Consider the following 16,872-nt stretch of genomic DNA (forward strand, 5'->3'; position numbering starts at 1 on the left):
TGAAAAATGTCTTTTTTTCTGTTCTGAGAGAGGACTATTTTTTGAAACTTTTTATTTTGAAAACTCTGAACACTTTGTCTTAGCCAAAGACAGCCATGAACATTTTAGCCTAATTTTAGTTTGTGTAGTCTGTTTTGTCTTTAGTCACTGTGTTGAAAAGGGTCTTTTTCTGTCCTGAGAGAGGACTTATTTATTTTTGAAACTTTTATTTTGAAAACCCTGTGGATACTTTATCTTAGCCAAAGACAGCCATGAACGTTTTAGTATGATTTTAGTCAGTGTAGTCTGTTTAGTCTTTAGTCATTGTGTTGAAAAAGGTATTTTTTTCTGTCCTGAGAGAGGACTTATTTTTAGAAACTTTTATTTTGAAAACTGTGGACATTTTAGTCTCGTCATAGTTAAAGAAATCCATGAACACTTTAGTCTAATTTTAGTCTGCACAGTGTCTTTAGTCACTGTGTTGAAAAAGGTCTTTTTCTGTCCTGAGAGAGGACTTACGTGTGTCCCCTTCAGTGGACACACATAAGCACACACACACATAAGCACACGCACACACACACACACAGCTAGAGCTGGTGTAAAGATAAGATCAGGAGGAAAGGGCAGCTCTCACTTTTCTCCTCTTCTTCCTTTCTTTCCTCTTTTCAGCGCCTCGCTCTCATGGCCAGGCAGCACAGAAACACATACAATGGTGCTGTGAGAGAAACCACACGAACACACCATCTAGCTTGTTCCCTGTCGTCTTGCTATAACATATTCCAAATGTCCTCAAGTTCTCACTGCACTTCATTTGCATTTGCTCCCATCTTGAGGGATTCTGACAAATTAAAAAAAAAAAAATTGGAAAACCTCATCAATGTACTATGTTGTGAGAAGAAGCCAATAAAAAGATGATTCCGGGTGAAGATTGTGGTTGAAGAGAAAAACTCGCAAGCCACGTCGGCCGAGAGAGGGGCCGCGGGAGAGACACGGCATTCAATTGGTTCATCTGACATTTGCTTAAGAAAAGATCAATTATTATGTAAAGGTCCTCTATTTGCTCCCACACACGGCATGTCTGAAACTGAAATAGATTTATTTTTGCTCTACCTCGACATCCCTCTCAGAGTTTGGTACCTTCACAAAAGGAACTCACTTTTTGCCACCTCGCTAACGTGTGTCTTGGAGAAAACTGGGGATGAGAGAATGGCAGTTTGACAGTTTATTCAGTCTGTGGCACCGAGAAAGCCAAGAAACTCAAACTCTGAAGCAAATAACAGAATCCAGTTTGCAGCCAAAAAATGTCTAAATTTGTAGCATCTTAACAGAGTGATTGTTTAAAGAATTCACAGATGACCCTAATACCCTAATAGGAGTTCCAGTAAGAGTAAGAGTAGTACAGTGCAACTGATATTCAAGTTCACAGGTGTTGTGTAATGAATTAGAATTTGATTCAGGTTTGAGATAGATAGATAGATAGATAGGTAGATAGATAGTAGGGATGCTAATTTTGAAAAACTTTCTTAACCGATAACCGACCCTTGTTAACCGATTATTAACCGTTAACCAACAAGATTAGTGCCCCGCATGCAGCGGTGCGCCAGCTGCAGTGTATGAGGACAACAGACAACTGAGACTCCAGTTCACCTGTACGGGAGCGTTAATTTAGCAGGCAGCCACTTTCCCAGTAAAAGTTTCCACTGCACATTTAGTTTAGTTTAGCAAGTTGTCCGCTGTGTGTCTGCCCGGCGTAACGATAGCGATTGTCTGACAAACAGTGTGTGTGTTTGTGCTACGTTAGCAGCTGCTAGTGTTGCCGGTGGCTCCGTGCCCGCTGTAGCCACACACATACGCTCTGTCATGTGCGGCGTAACTTCAGCGAGTTTCCGACCGACTGTGTTGTCGGTGGCGTTCTAGCTGTGAACGTAGGTGTAGCAGACAGTGTGTGTACAGTTTATTTGTCGGTGAATAAATGCTACGAGGCTACAACTCCTCCGCTCAAGTGAGCTATAGACGGGAGCCAACTTCCTGTATCTGTAACGCCAGCTCCGCTCTTAAGGTGGGCTCTTAAAGGGACACCTTAACAGCGACACCTGTGGCCGTTAAGTCAAGGAAAGTCAGCGTCGGGCTCGTGCTTGTGCTCGCTCTACATAGACATGATCGAGCATCGCTCAAAACAGTGAGGAGACACACGTCAGCTAAAAGCACAATATCACTCTATATTTCAGCTGCTTGGCAGTAATGTTAGCTGACCAGACGAAGGTCTCTCCATGAATCAATGCTGATCCTAGTGTTGGCTTTTCATGCTTCAGCGTCGGTGCCGGAGCTCCGCAGCGAGACACGTTATCGTGTCCGACTGGGTGCTTCAGCCTCCTGACTGCGCCCGCAGGGGAGACACCGGCACCTGGTCGGAGGCGATAACGTTTCTCTCTGCGGAGCCCCGTCACTTCACAAGACACGGGAAACCTCTGTTGGTCTGGAGGAGCTGCAGCAATTATTTCTGCACAGACATCCACTGTACATTCACTAGATATTCTCAGAGCTAAACTAACTCTCCTGCAGTGTGGAGTGAGCGCACATTCACGTCTAGAGGTGGAGCGAGTACGCGAGAATGCGCGCTGCGTGTCTGAGTGAAGGCAAGCAGGCAGAGGAGGAGAGGCTCCGGCCACACGCGAGTGCGCATGTGTCCGACCAGGTACATTTATACGCTTATAAAGTTACAAACAGTCCCTTTAAGGTGGACCAGCTTTTCCCCTTCGAGTGACGAGTTTTTCTCAGCTTTTTAATTCTTTATTAACATTTCTTTTAACCGTTTTAACCGCTTTAACCGATAGCGTTAATCGGTTAAAATGCTTAATGCCGGTTAATTATTAACATCCCTAATAGATAGATAGATAGATAGATAGATAGAAGCAGATCCAGACTAGTACTAAACATGACGAGTAAACCCAGTGAGCTGCTCCTTTACCACATTCTATGCATGCTTGTGTTTAGGTGGAGAAGTAGCCCTCCTGCTCTCAGCCCTACAGTAAACACTCCATAGTGAGTTGTACATTAGGAGGACAGACACTTACCGTATGAGTCATAATTCTTTTGCAGTGTTGCATTGAAGTAAATTTGCATAATTTGCAAAGGAAGCATTGTACTCTGGGATTCATGGCAGGAAGTAATGTGCGTACTGTAAACACTTTATCTCTTATCTCATTGTATGGATTTCATAAAGCACTTAATATCAAATGATGAGTGATTTCGGACAATAATTGTATCGGCAACTCTATCATTAAAGCTGCACTAATCAGTACAATATACAATGAATCACATGACTATGTGGATAGTGCGGTGACAAACCTGCAGAGAATTATCACCCGACTCTGCAGTTCCCCTTAACGTCTTTCAGCTCATAGTTTTGGTTTCATGGACCACAACTCTGCTGTCGTAGACCTCATTTCCAGCAGCAGCAGCAGCAGGCAGCTGTTCTCAGTGATGCAGCTCTGGTAAACCCACTGGACGGCAGACAGACACAGTGAGCAACGAGCTAGCAGCAAGAGAGAGATCATCTCCTTAAGGAGTTGGTGGACACCAAATACAGAGTGTGAATATATAATAGGAGAGTGAATATTGGACAACTGATTAATAGTAAGGGTTGGGAAAAAAAAACATGTATCCATTATGAAATACATTTTTTTAATGCCAGAATCTATATATTTGCTTCATTTGAGTCTATGCGGAGGTAGAAGGAAGTTACTGCTTTGTTGTTGTAGTCGTACGTCATATCCGTTCCGTATCCGTCAACCAAAACAAACGGCAGCAAGCCGAAATAATAAAGTACAAAACGTCAGAGGGTCGGCGTGGATACGACCTGCATCCTCACATGTTAAACCCAACGTGGTAAACACTACACATCCAGGAAAGTATGGAAACACTTTGGGTTTTCACACAATGTTATCGTATCGCAGTAACGCGGCGGTCGAGTCGGCCGTCTCTCTCATCTCCGTGGTCAAATGGGCCGACGTTACAACTGTAGAGCACCCATATACTGACATTTATGTTAAATGCATTGAAACGGCCCCGATGGAGCTGACCATGGATGTATAAAGAGAACGGAGCTGAGGGGAGAGCTGGAGACCACCTTGGAGAAGTTAGAGGATGTATACACGTGTGACGACGTCCGGTTTTCAAAATAAAGTGTCAACAAAGGGAACTGTGTATACAAAATACATATATGGAAATAAGATTGGATGGATTATATTCACCAGAAGTATAAAACATTACATGTCCCTTATAAATTAAAAAAGAAAATACCACTAATGTGTGAGTGTAATGTCTTTATTTATTTTTGGGTTGCTGGGAAAGAAAAAAGTAATAAATAATTCTTGACAATGACTGATATATTTGAATTCAGGACATCTCTGACTGCATTTTACTGTATTAATTTAGATATTTTTTTGTTAAACAAAAATCGCAATACATATCGAATCGGCACCCAAGTATCGTGATAGTATCGAATTGAAACCCTAATTAATCAGTCAGTTTTGTACTTTAATCTTGTTCCGCTGTTTGCATGAGGCCAAAAGAATCTGTTAGCTTTAATTTTCACCTTAGCTACATTAGAGCTGTCTGCTACCGAATGTATTACATTAGTGGTTTGCATCATTTGTTGTTGCTGTAACCTGTTTTTCCAGTTTTAATAATTAATTTATATAATCTATTATATTGCTGCTCCCACTGTGAAATGTGCCGCTTCTGGTTCTGTCTGTTTGTCTTTGTGTCGCTCTCCCTTTGAGACGCAAGGACACAAGGTTTTCTGTAACAGTAACATTTGAGCAAATTCAAATGAGTGATGGCGACATCTCCAGACCGTTCAGGCTGGAAGGAATAGAGGCAGAGAAGAGAAATTAGAGGGATGACAAAGAGAGAGAGAGAGAGAAGGATGGGTGACTGGGGACGAGATGAGGAGGAGACGCTGGAAGAAAAGACAGAAAAAGGCAAAGGAAAAATGGATCAAACACTAGGGGGAAGAGGAAGAGCGAAGGAGGAGGAGGAGTAGGGCTGAAAGGGCAGAGGAGATGAGAGAGAATAAAGACAAGGAGAGGGAGAGGACACAAGGAGATAGGGAGACAACCAGACACCGATGTGATCAAATATAGTGTTCAAAAGAAGTGTACAACCGAAGGGTGAACCTTTTACAGCCTGATGCAGAGAGAGAGACGGAGGAGAAATGAAGAGGAAGAGCGGGGACCCACACAGGACAGACAAATAATGGGACATGAGTTGAGTACAGATGAAAAGTGAATAAAAGATGGACCGGACACTGTTGACTAGTGGCTGCTGATGATTTCAGCTGCTGCAGACCTCCATAAAGCTCCAAGTCCAATGTTTCCTCAACCACCTTCCCTTTAAGCTTGTTTTATGCTCGCTGTAGTGTTAGAGGGCTTTTTCTTTTACCTTACAGAAGTTACAGTCAGAGACCACACTAACTACATCATTGGCATTTTGGCAGCTAACATACTGCATTCACGTTAGCTACAGCTGACATAGACCACATCTACACCTCAGCCACTGACATGTGATCTGTATCTGGATGTCCTATCATGTTAATGCAGGTGTAAATGCACACAGAACATATTGAAATCGGATCAGCACATCTGGAGGTGGTCTGGCTCACTTTGTGTTCAGATCTCAGTCAAGGCTAAATGCAGCTCGACCACATTCTTAAAGGAAAGGTTCACAATTAGTTCAAGCCTGTCTGAAAACAACAGTCTGGTGCCCTGAACACTGAAACATCTTTTTCTTGCTCACATCCTTCCTGATGTGTTTCCGATGTTAAGTGATGGAGGAGAAAAGTCCTCGTTCTGTGTAAAAATGTATTCCAGAGTTTATCTGAAGCACATGGGGCCTCAGCAGAAATCACGCGAGTATCTTCCAAAGTAATCGTATTTTTTGTATGAAATCCCCTCAACCCGTTCACTATACTCATCGAATACTGACACTGGTCAGCACCCCTCGGCGTCTGATACTGACGCACCGAGCCACCGTTAAGCATCTGTACCGGGCTTTCAGTTAACTCCAATGTAAACACAGCCGCGTCACTAGACGCTCAGAGCAACTGACGTAGTATAAAGAGAGAGCAGGTCTGCGTAGGGTTATGGTGGGAGGGGTGGACGGAGGGGTCAAACAATCACAGGACTTAAACCCAGGAGACCGCTGTTCATGTACTGTGTGAAACTTAGGTAGAACTTAAATAGTTTCAACCATTAGCGAGGTTTCTGTTAGATTTCCTGCCTCAAGCTGCATTATGCTAAGGTAACTAGTGCCCTGTGTTGAATAACGTCGGATTTGACATTGCAGACAGCTGCTTTGTGACTAACACAGCAGCGCTGCTTGGTATAATATAATTAAATCAGCCAACTGATAACTCACTTGGGTTCCATTTAAGAGGCGCTGGATTACTTACACAATATTATCGTATGTGTGCAACATAATATAAATATCACACAACTAACATTTATTGTCTATATATACTGTATGTATGTACTGTATATACAGTATATATGGTGTGACTCACTGTTGCCCCTAGTGGCCGTTGGTGGGAGAAAAAAACACCAACCCAGCTGGGACTGTCTCCAAAACAGTGGATGAGACAGGACAGACATTAGATAGTATATCTCCAGCTTTTACAGCAAATTTGTTGTTGATTAAATTTCTGCCTAATGCCGTCAGGTTGGATTTAGGGTTGGAAGAGGGGTTTGGGGGCTGACCCCTGAACTAGGTGGACCTGAACCCGACCAATCCTGAAGGTGTTCCTGTCTCAGCAGGTGCTGTCGAATGGACTATGAAGTAGAAGACGAGATATGAATGCTGCCATCTACGCCTGCCAAAGACTCACCATTGTCTCATGGCATCTGTGGTGCATACTGTATCTGTATATGTGTTATATATAGACTCCATGTTTTACACTGCCAAAGTAATAGCGAACCACAGTAGCATTGCCAGACTCCTTCCTCTCTGCCTCCTCAGTGTTAACAGCAAAGTAGCATTGGAGTTGCATCATTCGTGCTCAGTCTTGTTCATCTGTCATTACAGTAGTAATCGTGATGTCTGTTTCTTCTTCTCTGAGGCCGGCAGAGACACTCAGCTTCGTCTCTTATCTCAGCAAATCGCCCGTGTGCCTCATGTGGCTGTAAAGGTGATCACAGGAAATGTAAGCACGAGACGACGGTGACCTGAGTTTTGAATACCATCCTAGTTTTTTTTATTTTTTGCTGGCTGTATTCCCGCCTCATTCCCCCCAAAAACAGCTTGAAGCAGATATTTCTTCTGTGCTGGCACAGCACTAACACAAAGAGAGGAAGAGGTGTAGTGTGAGAGTAAGACTGAGGCTTGAAAAAGCTAGAGTCAAAGTCAGGCTACGCTCACTGATGTGATGAGCTCACTGTCAGTCTCCATTTACCCAGAAGGCCTGTCACACCCTTCACACACACACACAAGTCTCATTCTCAAACAGGAAACACAGATTTTAAAAGCATGACACTTGCTCTAGCATGAAAGTAGAACTCCAAATTAAACTCAGTTGATTTCAAAGTAATTATAAATAAATGCTCCTGGTCCCTCTCTGTATATATGCAGAGCCATAGAGAGAGTTCATTCATCGCAATGTGACAATAGAAGTGTCGAGTTGTATGGAAGTCATCTACATCATCTCCAAACTACCCCACCGCTATCCCCAGAGAGGGAAACTGTAAATATTCACAGCAGTGATAGAAGGTACGTTAGCACTGAATGAGTATTAATGTGTTTATTAATGTTGCACGGTATACCGATACTAGAAAGGTATCGTGATCAGGTTCTGAAGTTAGCACCCGACACCCGCTGACGTGTGTCTCCTCACTGATTTGAGCGATGCTCGTTCATGTCTATGTAGAGCGAGCGCGAGCAACAGGACGCTGACTTTCGTCGACTTAACGGCAACAGGTGTCGCTGTTAACAAGACATTTCTGATTCTTACACAGAGTCCCTTTTATGGTTTTGGTACCTCTGAAATTGCATTCGCAATCGTGGCCCATTTGAAATGGTGTAGAACCGCCACCTTACAAACTCACTTACTAACACACAATCTGATCAATGCCCCTTATGTGAACCTTATCATTAGAAAGACACATTCATTTAGGGTTGGGTTTGATTTCGGCCGGTCTGGTCTGGTTTGGTCTGGTCAGACCCGAGCCAAGTTCCTGTGTCTTGTTGACCACCTGCTGATTAAAGTGAAGGGGGTTAGCCCCGAAGTTAGCGACGACTTCGGCCCAGGTTCACTTAAGGTGGAACTGCTATTCTCATTTGTGTGACTATAGCCGCTCCACCAAAACTCAGAGGAGCTGAGTCAGGTGTGACACCAAATGGTGAAATTCGGTATACTGGTCCGGTCCGGTGTTGTTGCTTAATATCAATCTGTTTCGAAAATGTTTACACCGGCCAAACTCTACATTCATCTTTTTAAATAATTTCTTTCTACAATGTGTGTGCATGTCATACACAGTATAGAAAGGGTAATATTAACTGGATCAGGACAGGACAGGTGTGCTGCATGACAGTCATGAGATTTTGCTATACAAAAGTCAGTTAAGAATCTAATGTCAGGTCTATTGTTTATTTTTTTTATTAGCATTTTTCTGGGCAGATTTAGTTTGAAATAACCACGATTGACAGGACACGATAGATTCATTCTAAATCTCAGCTCACAAGTTTTGATATGACAATCTGACACTTCTATAATTGGGAATACATCAGCATCACCTTCCATAAGCAACACAAACATGTTACCACGTGTTGGTTATGACACCATATTGTTGTGTATGAGGGAGGGGGATGGTCTATTACCTGGAACAAAGCTGCCCTGGACAATGTCCTTATACGCCCACCAACCCGCATCAAGCTTGGATGTAATCGGCTGAGCTGCAGGGACAAAGAGAGAAAGAGAGAGAAAGAGGAAACAGTTATTTTTTTTGACGTGTTCCTTCGGTAGCGCCGATGCTCTGTATGACTGAAGCTCCCACTGAACTGCAAAGCAAAGGAATAAGAAGAAAAGGATCAAATAAAGTGAGAAACATACTGAGAACAGACAACGACCAAACTCTCTCACCACTGTGTTGATCAATGCTCGTTCATGTGTAGAGCGAGCACAAGAGCGAGCAACAGGACGCTGACTTTCGTTGACTTAACGGCCACAGGTGTAGCTGTTAACAAGACATTTATGATTCTTACACAGAGTCCCTTTAATTGATAAGTAGTCAACTATTAATATTTTGATAATTGATCATTCGGTTTGAGTACTTTCTTAAGAAAATAAGGTCAAAATTCTCAGTTTTTGGCTATAATTTCAAAGATTTTGGGCACCCTGGACTTCTAACCCCCAAAGGGCACAACTAGGCCACTGTCATACCAAATTTGAAGTGAAGTTAAACAGTTTCTGAGTTCTGCTCCAGAAACTAAAGTGTGACACGCAAATGGACGGAAGGACGGACACGCAATGTGCTATATACTCCCGACTACGTTGTCGCGGCGGTATAATTACAGAGCCTAGTGTAAGCGCAGTCGGATTCTCTTAACACGGCGGTTGTCTTTTCTTAAATACTTCTGAATTCTCCTTCTCATCTTTCCTTGACCTCATGACATTTTCCATCGAGGTCGAGGAGAAGTGGTTAGGAAAAGACGTTAGGACGTCATTTTTTTACTTTTCGACCGTAGCCCTGGTGTACACGTGGGGAATGACGAGGTCAAGAAGGCTCCAGGAAAATGAAAGGGCAGGAGAACAGAGAGAAGAGGCATGGTGGGTGTCACCATGACATGTGACATGTGACAATTCATGAATAAAAAGCCAAGCAATAAGATTGGAGTTTTGGCACCAAACATCTCATATCTAACCATCCTATCTTTACATGGTGTCCCCATTTTCAGCCACGCCCGCAAGGATGCAAACAAGGCCCAGAGGGAAAGTCCAACTTCAACCAAACTGTTGCTAGCATGCCTGCTAACGTTTATAACATTTTATTTATTTTCATTTGAACATTTTTATTCATAAATAGACCAGTGAAACATTAAAATGTTGGATAGTTTGCACGGTTGGGAAGGGTCATTTGAAACAATGAAATCCTGTCCCACATTAGCTCTGTAAAAGCTAGCACAGCTCCTGTTAGCGACAACAACACAGCAATGTAATACATTTGTGTTCACTCTGACATTTACTATGTGCAATTTCTAAAAAGTCTAATATTTTGTAACATGTAAAAGCGGTATTCATAAAAGAGGAAAATAAGCATTGATGAGAAAATATGTGTTGATCTCAATATGAATGATACTGTTTTGAATCATTTCTTGCCTTTTGAAATATGGTCTGTTGATTTCTTTTCATAAAACTGAATAAACTTGTAATTAAGCTTTCAAAGTAGGTCAAGAGATGTGTTCGTGTGGGATGTGTGGTGTGAGGGTGTGAGTGGTGGGTCTGCACTGGTGGGCACAACCGCCTGTGGTACACTCACACTTTGTGTCCTGTGTGTTTCTGGCCTCAGGCTGCCGCTGACTGTGCTGCAGCTCAGTCACCATCCAACCCCGCAGGTTGAAACCAGCCAGCAGCAGCAGCAGCACAACTAAAACAGAGCCACCGGGATCTGACAGGTATATCTGAACGGCCAGCCAGATCTCATTCCCAGGGCATCAAATACAGACACTTTCGCACGCCCCTCAACGTCTGAAACCTCCGCACAACACGCCCTTTAGCACCAGTGTGAGATGCACCGGCCTTTCAAGTAAGTACAATGTAAGTAAAACGCTCTGAGAAAAGGGGGAGGAGAGTGTGGTGACGTAGTTTAAAGAGCAAACAAGACTCGGTCCAAACCTAGTCTATGTCTGGACCGTGTATGGTCAGTATGTGAATTTGTGGCTAAATTGTTATTCAAATAGTCAGTGGCTATGTCTATAATGTTAAATCCAGCGGTACATGTCCATGTTGAAGCGGTGACGTACCCTATCGTGGAACGCACCTGATTGGTCCCTGGTTTTCTGCTTGCCGTTTCAAACAGGAAACAACATGGCAGCCTGCTATTCCGTCTAAACAATCCAGTAAAATCTAGGCTGCGGTCGAAAAAAGTAAAAAAATGACGTTTTGTCTTTTCCTAACCACTTTTTACCCTTTGCCCTGGGCGGAAAATGTCATGAAGTCAAGGAAAGACGAGAAGGAGAATTCAGAAGACAACCGTGGTGTTAAGAGAATCTGACTGCAGTTACATTGATTAATTATGATGCGGCGGATGTTACTGACGTGGGTCTGCCATGGTCTTTTTCATGAAATTTATCGACATGCTATACTATGACTTTTTTTCAGGAAATTTTTCAATACTATATAATTACTTTTTTTACAGGAAATTTTTCAACATACTATACTATGATTTTTTTTCATTACATTTTTGACATGTTATAATCTGACTTTTTTTACAGGAAATTTTTCAACATACTATGACATCCTAAACTTACAGTGTTCTAAAGATGGACTACAAAGTAGTAGTACTAGAGTAGAACCATTAAATGTATATTTCTTCCCACTCCTGTTGATTATTTGTTTGCTATATGTTTATTGTTCTTTTTATTTGTTATTCTTGTTTTGTTTTTTACTTATTTGTTACTTTTTCGAAATAAATAACTAGAAATAAAGTGAAACTAAATGGTTGTCACTGTCCACTCATGTTCATCAATATGAATCCCAATTATGACTGTATGAAATATTATGCTAGAATATATCGTACGGCAGAACCGTGCGTCGCTTCAGAAGTTGCGGCCGTAAGGAATTGTGGGGCGGCATTATCTCCTTTCCTTTGGTAAAGGATGGTCCAGTATATCCTATTGAAGCTCCTTCCTCAGCATTTAAAGAATTTAAACAGCTCTTATCATGGCTGCTACTGAGATACTTCCGCGTCATTTCACTCCGTTAGGAACCTTCCTAAGCAAAAACAGACTTTTCGACCGCAGCTCTATTTCTGAAAACATTTTAAGCGATAAATAGTCTATTCCACGGCCGAATCTCGTTTCAATTTAGAACTAGATCACCTAGTCTGACAGCTTGGTCCAAGTTTCGTGAGCTGGAGAGAGGTCGTGGGGTGTACGGCAGCTGTACGAGGTCCTCTATGGCTCTAGAGTGTTATATGGCTGTATTACACCCAGTCACTCTTTTATAAGAGTGGTCTATGGTGAAGATGCTTTTTGCTGCAATACCGTGAGTGGCCACTGGTAGTGGCAGCCCCATATCCAGCTCTATTAATGCATCCAGCGTGGGAGGATAACCGCTGGGCATCCAGGCAGGGTGTCAAAAAAAGATGATTTAGATATTAAAAGATGTGGGCTTCTACATGGCAGGTGTTATCTGGTTGCATTATGGGAATTGTAGGATCCAGTGTTTTTGGACCTTCTCCCATACTTACGTAATATCTCAGCCTCTGCTGCTCCCATTTCTTTTTGTAATCTCTCTGGCAAGTGCCTAAACTTTATGGCGGTGCCATACTAAGTGACTGGAGAGTCCCTTTAAAGCAGCAGTGGGTAGAAATGGAGCAAATGTGATTAAAACATTTTTATTTTTATAAAACGGTCGCTATATCCTGACAGTAGTGCATGAAACAGGTAATCTGAAAAAAAATCCTGTTCCTCTGTGTCCTCCGGTGCTCCTAACGGCATCTGCAAGATTTCACAGACCGGAGGAAAACAAGCAGTAAGAGCTGATCTGGAGCCTGCTGTATCTGAGCAGCTGTTAATCACTCGTAAACTCAGATCAAACAGTGAAACTAGGCGGCGCTGATCAAATATAAACATTTGAGGAGAGAAATAGACATTACAGTAACAGAATATTCAATCATATTTGATCAGCGCTGCCTAGCTTGACTGTTTCATCGGAGTTTGCGAGTGATTGACAGCTGCGTCCATTGAACAAACAGCCAACAGGAACGCTCTCTCTCTGATTTTCTAAAGCCTGAAAACAGAGCCATGAGGAGGAGCAGAGGTCTAGTTATCTCTCAGAACACTTGAGTTACAATATGCAGAAAGGTTATTATGGAACCGATGATGCCAAAAAATATACTGCCTACTGAAGCTTTAACACTGAGATAACATCTACTACATGGACAGCAACATTTCTTTTTAAATATTTGATATTTGGGTGTGACTATACTGATTTAGACCTTTAGAACAGCAGCGTCCCCCTGGGACTGTTGTTGCATATCATACTCCACTTCCTCTCCCCATGTTTTCTGTCTATATCTACACTGTCTCTATCTAATAAAGGCAAAATGCCCAAAAATTCAATTTGTGATACATTTTCTCCCTGATAAGAGCTTCTGACTCTTATTAAAGGTCCCATATCGTGCTCATTTTCAGGTTCATACTTGTATTTTGTGTTTCTACTAGAACATGTTTGCATGCTGTAATGTTCAAAAAAACCTTTATTTTCCTCATACTGTCTGCTTGAATATACCTGTATTTATCCTCTGTCTGAAACGTTCCGTTTTAGCGCATTTCAACGGAATTGCAGCGAAATTGCGTTGCTAGGCAACAGTTTGGGTCCATGTTTACTTCCTGTCAGCTGATGTTATTTACATACACTGCAACAGGAAATAAACTGGGACACATTTAGTATGTTTACATTTAAAACCGTGTAATAATCTAAATATTGTAGATTTGTGACATCACAAATGGACAGAAATCATAACGGCTTGTTTCAAACGCGCAATTTCTGAATACGGGCTGTGTGTATTTCTCCGTATATTGAGCGTTTTGATACTTTAACAGTATTTATATATCACTTAAACCTGCTTTATAATATAAAAGACATGAAAATTTCACCTTTTACAATATGGGACCTTTAAGACTATTAATTAGTGTTTAATTATAGTTAATGCATGGTTAACATTGGGTCAGTTTGGCTTAAGGCCAGCTAGTTGAAGTGTGGTGGTCAGTTATTAAAGATATCATCTTCCACGGAAATATCACCAGTGCTGACTGGGATGGATGGTTGCCTTGGTGACACGGCCATACTGTAGGAGCTCTCTGACATCCATTAGCCTTTGTGTGTGAGTGTGTGAGTGTGAGTGTGTATATACTACTATCATATGCGTGTGAGTGCACGTGTGGTGTGTGTCTGCGTGGTAGCTCTACTGTAAATACTGAGACACTTAACAAGTCAGATGATGATTGGCACGTGTATCTGTGATTATATGATGATTTTACAGGAAATTATTCAGACACTTATTCTATAAATAAGTGAATTGAAATATCAGTATAATAATAATAATAATGACATAATATCTATCTATCTGGTGTTTGATGGTGACTTACTGTAGAGATGGCACCACTGCAACACTTCCATTCATGTTATTGAACTGTGTGACAGGCGACCCTCCTCTACATGTCTCAGTGGGTGTGTTGGTGTGTTGTTGGTGTGTTGTGTTGTTGTCAGTCTTACCTGATGCCGTGCAGATGATGTATGTTTGCAGAATTACAGATATATCCCAAACGACATGCATCCTTCGTTCAGTTCATGCTCATTTGCTGCAGCTGTTGCGGGACGTCGGCGCGTTGCGGGGTCGCACTTGTAGACGACACGCGCACTATAACTTTGAACATTTCTTCTTCTTGTCCCCCGTCTGTCCCCCCCGTGTGTCCCCGTCCCCACCGTGGAGCACCGAGCTGGTTTGAAGCCTCTCGGGAGATCCTACAGTCCTACAACAGCATCAGCATCATCATCATCATCATCGTCTTCCTTCGCTCCGCGGTTTGGTGTCCAGGCAACATTTTTCGGTGTTTTCTGTCACGGAACTGTCTCTGTGTCTATCCGCCCTGAAGACACCCGCTCACGAAGCATCTTCTCTCTTCTTCTTCTTCTTCTTCTTCTTCTTCTTCTCCTTCTTCTTCTCCTCCTCCTCTTGCGTTCCTGTGGAGAGTATGATGTTTGAAGCGCACCGCTCGTCTGCAGCGGATCACAACCAGGAACTTCCAGTGACGACGCAGAGCGCACCGAGGCGCACTGGAGACTGACGGAGGGAACCACATCTCCATCACACTTAGAGTCTGATGATGATGATGATGATGATGATAGAATCATTATCTCTATAAAAACATCAAACATGTGTTTCAGCTGAAGATATATCAGGTTATTACTGAGGGAAACCATGCAGAGAGACAGAATGAACAAAGTCACACAACTTCAACTATAAGTAGGAGAGTTTCTACATGAACCCGAGCAAACAAACAGCGCCAGGTTCAATCATTTTATTACACGATCTGAAGAAGAAGAAAAAGACATGAAATGATGTACACTTGATATGTGATCATTCATAAACACAGTGAGGTGGTGGCAGAGCAGACAGGTGTGGATGTGGATCCAGCGGGTTGTTTGGAGATGGACTTGATGAATGCTGGGCTGTATTGACCTACATAAAGACACTAGAACTCCTGCCTGTGGATGCTGTGCGACCTCTAGCGTTAGCTAAATGGTACTGTAGGAGGATGACACACAAACATGTCTGTATGGGGGGGTGTAAACCCAGTAGCAAAGCTGAACACACTGAGGACAGTGTCTCCTGTACTGCTTCAACCAGACGGAGTCTACTACAATTAGAAATTGGATTTTTTTCAATACACTTTAAAGCTGCAGTAGGCGAGATTGGAGCAAATATGATTACAAAACAGTTATATTTATAAAACGGTCGCTATATCGTGACAGTAGTACATGAAACAGGTAACCTGAAAAAAAAATCATGTTCCTCTGTGTCCTCCGGTGCTTCTAACGACATCTGCAAGATTTCACAGACCAGAGGAAAACAAGCAGTAAGAGCTGAACTGAGGTCTGCTGTCCAGCTGCTAATGCCTATTTCTCTCCTCAATGTTTTCAGAATCATCTTGTAGTGCACGGTTTAGCTGTAAAATGAGAAAGTTTGTGACACCGCCGCCATTGTGGAATCTGATGAAGGAACGCCAAGTTCCGGTCACATGACCGGAGCAAAGCCAATAGGAACGCTCTCTCAATGAAATGACCTGTAATTGGTCAAAGCCTCCCGTCACGGGCTAGATTTTCTAAAGCCTGAAAACAGAGCCATGAGGAGGAGCAGAAGTCTAGTTATCTCTCAGAACACTTTAATTACAATATGCTGAGAGGTTACTATGGAATGATACCAAAAATATACCGCTACTGCCACTTTAAGAACATGTTTATATGTGTAAAAAGTTACATACAGTCCCTTTAACATAGGAGAGCCTTTGACCAGTGGCTTCAAAATAAAAAGTAAAGATCCTCACACCTTCACTACACATTTCTGCTGACATTGGGGCTCCCTTGTTATGTAATTTCTTTGTAATTTTCTGTTTTTCAGTAGCGTAATGATTATTAAATGATATTTCAGATGCAGCAGAAAATCATAGGCAATATTAAGGGTTCATGTGTCACACCCATGATATACTCAGAGGTCTGCTGTTCAACCGATCAGGTACAAAATGTGAACCCCAGCAGATCTAAAGAAGTGTCTACCTTTAAATTGTAGATACCCTTGTTTGTTAGCTTTCCGATAGTTAGAGAACCGTACTGATGTGCTTATTTTTGAAGAGGATATCAGAAGGGGTGGTCATCCGACGCAGGTCGACTTTGAGGGCCCCTGTCTCCTGAATGGTTTGTTCAATCTGATTAATCGAACCACGTTCTAACACTCTGTCATATAGGTTAATAACATGTAGGAAAAATGTGTTCACATGGAAAGCAGTGAGGTCAGAAAAGGATTGATTTGTGACAGAATGCCCTCTCTGGTGCTAAGTATAGTGATCGTAGAAACAGAGTTGTGAGAGTTAGTTAAAGGTCCCATATCATGCAATGTA

General features: G+C 42.3%; 1 protein-coding gene across 2 annotated transcripts in view; it reads right to left on the reverse strand.

Moving 5' to 3' along the window:
- The window catches only part of LOC119502245 (carbonic anhydrase-related protein 10-like), a 105,911-nt gene extending 90,878 nt beyond the window's left edge, over positions 1-15,033 (reverse strand). For both annotated transcript variants that reach the window (XM_037793109.1, XM_037793107.1), the window contains exons 1-2: positions 14,471-15,033; positions 8,851-8,925 (exon numbers count right to left, since the gene is read on the reverse strand). In XM_037793109.1, coding sequence (XP_037649037.1) covers positions 8,851-8,925; positions 14,471-14,531 — 136 coding nt within the window. In that variant the 5' untranslated portion in view covers positions 14,532-15,033. The remainder of the gene's footprint in view (positions 1-8,850; positions 8,926-14,470) is intronic.
- Positions 15,034-16,872: the final 1,839 nt, after the last annotated feature.

The sequence above is a fragment of the Sebastes umbrosus genome, chromosome 14 (assembly GCF_015220745.1).
Source record: "Sebastes umbrosus isolate fSebUmb1 chromosome 14, fSebUmb1.pri, whole genome shotgun sequence".
Lineage (NCBI taxonomy): Eukaryota > Metazoa > Chordata > Actinopteri > Perciformes > Sebastidae > Sebastes > Sebastes umbrosus.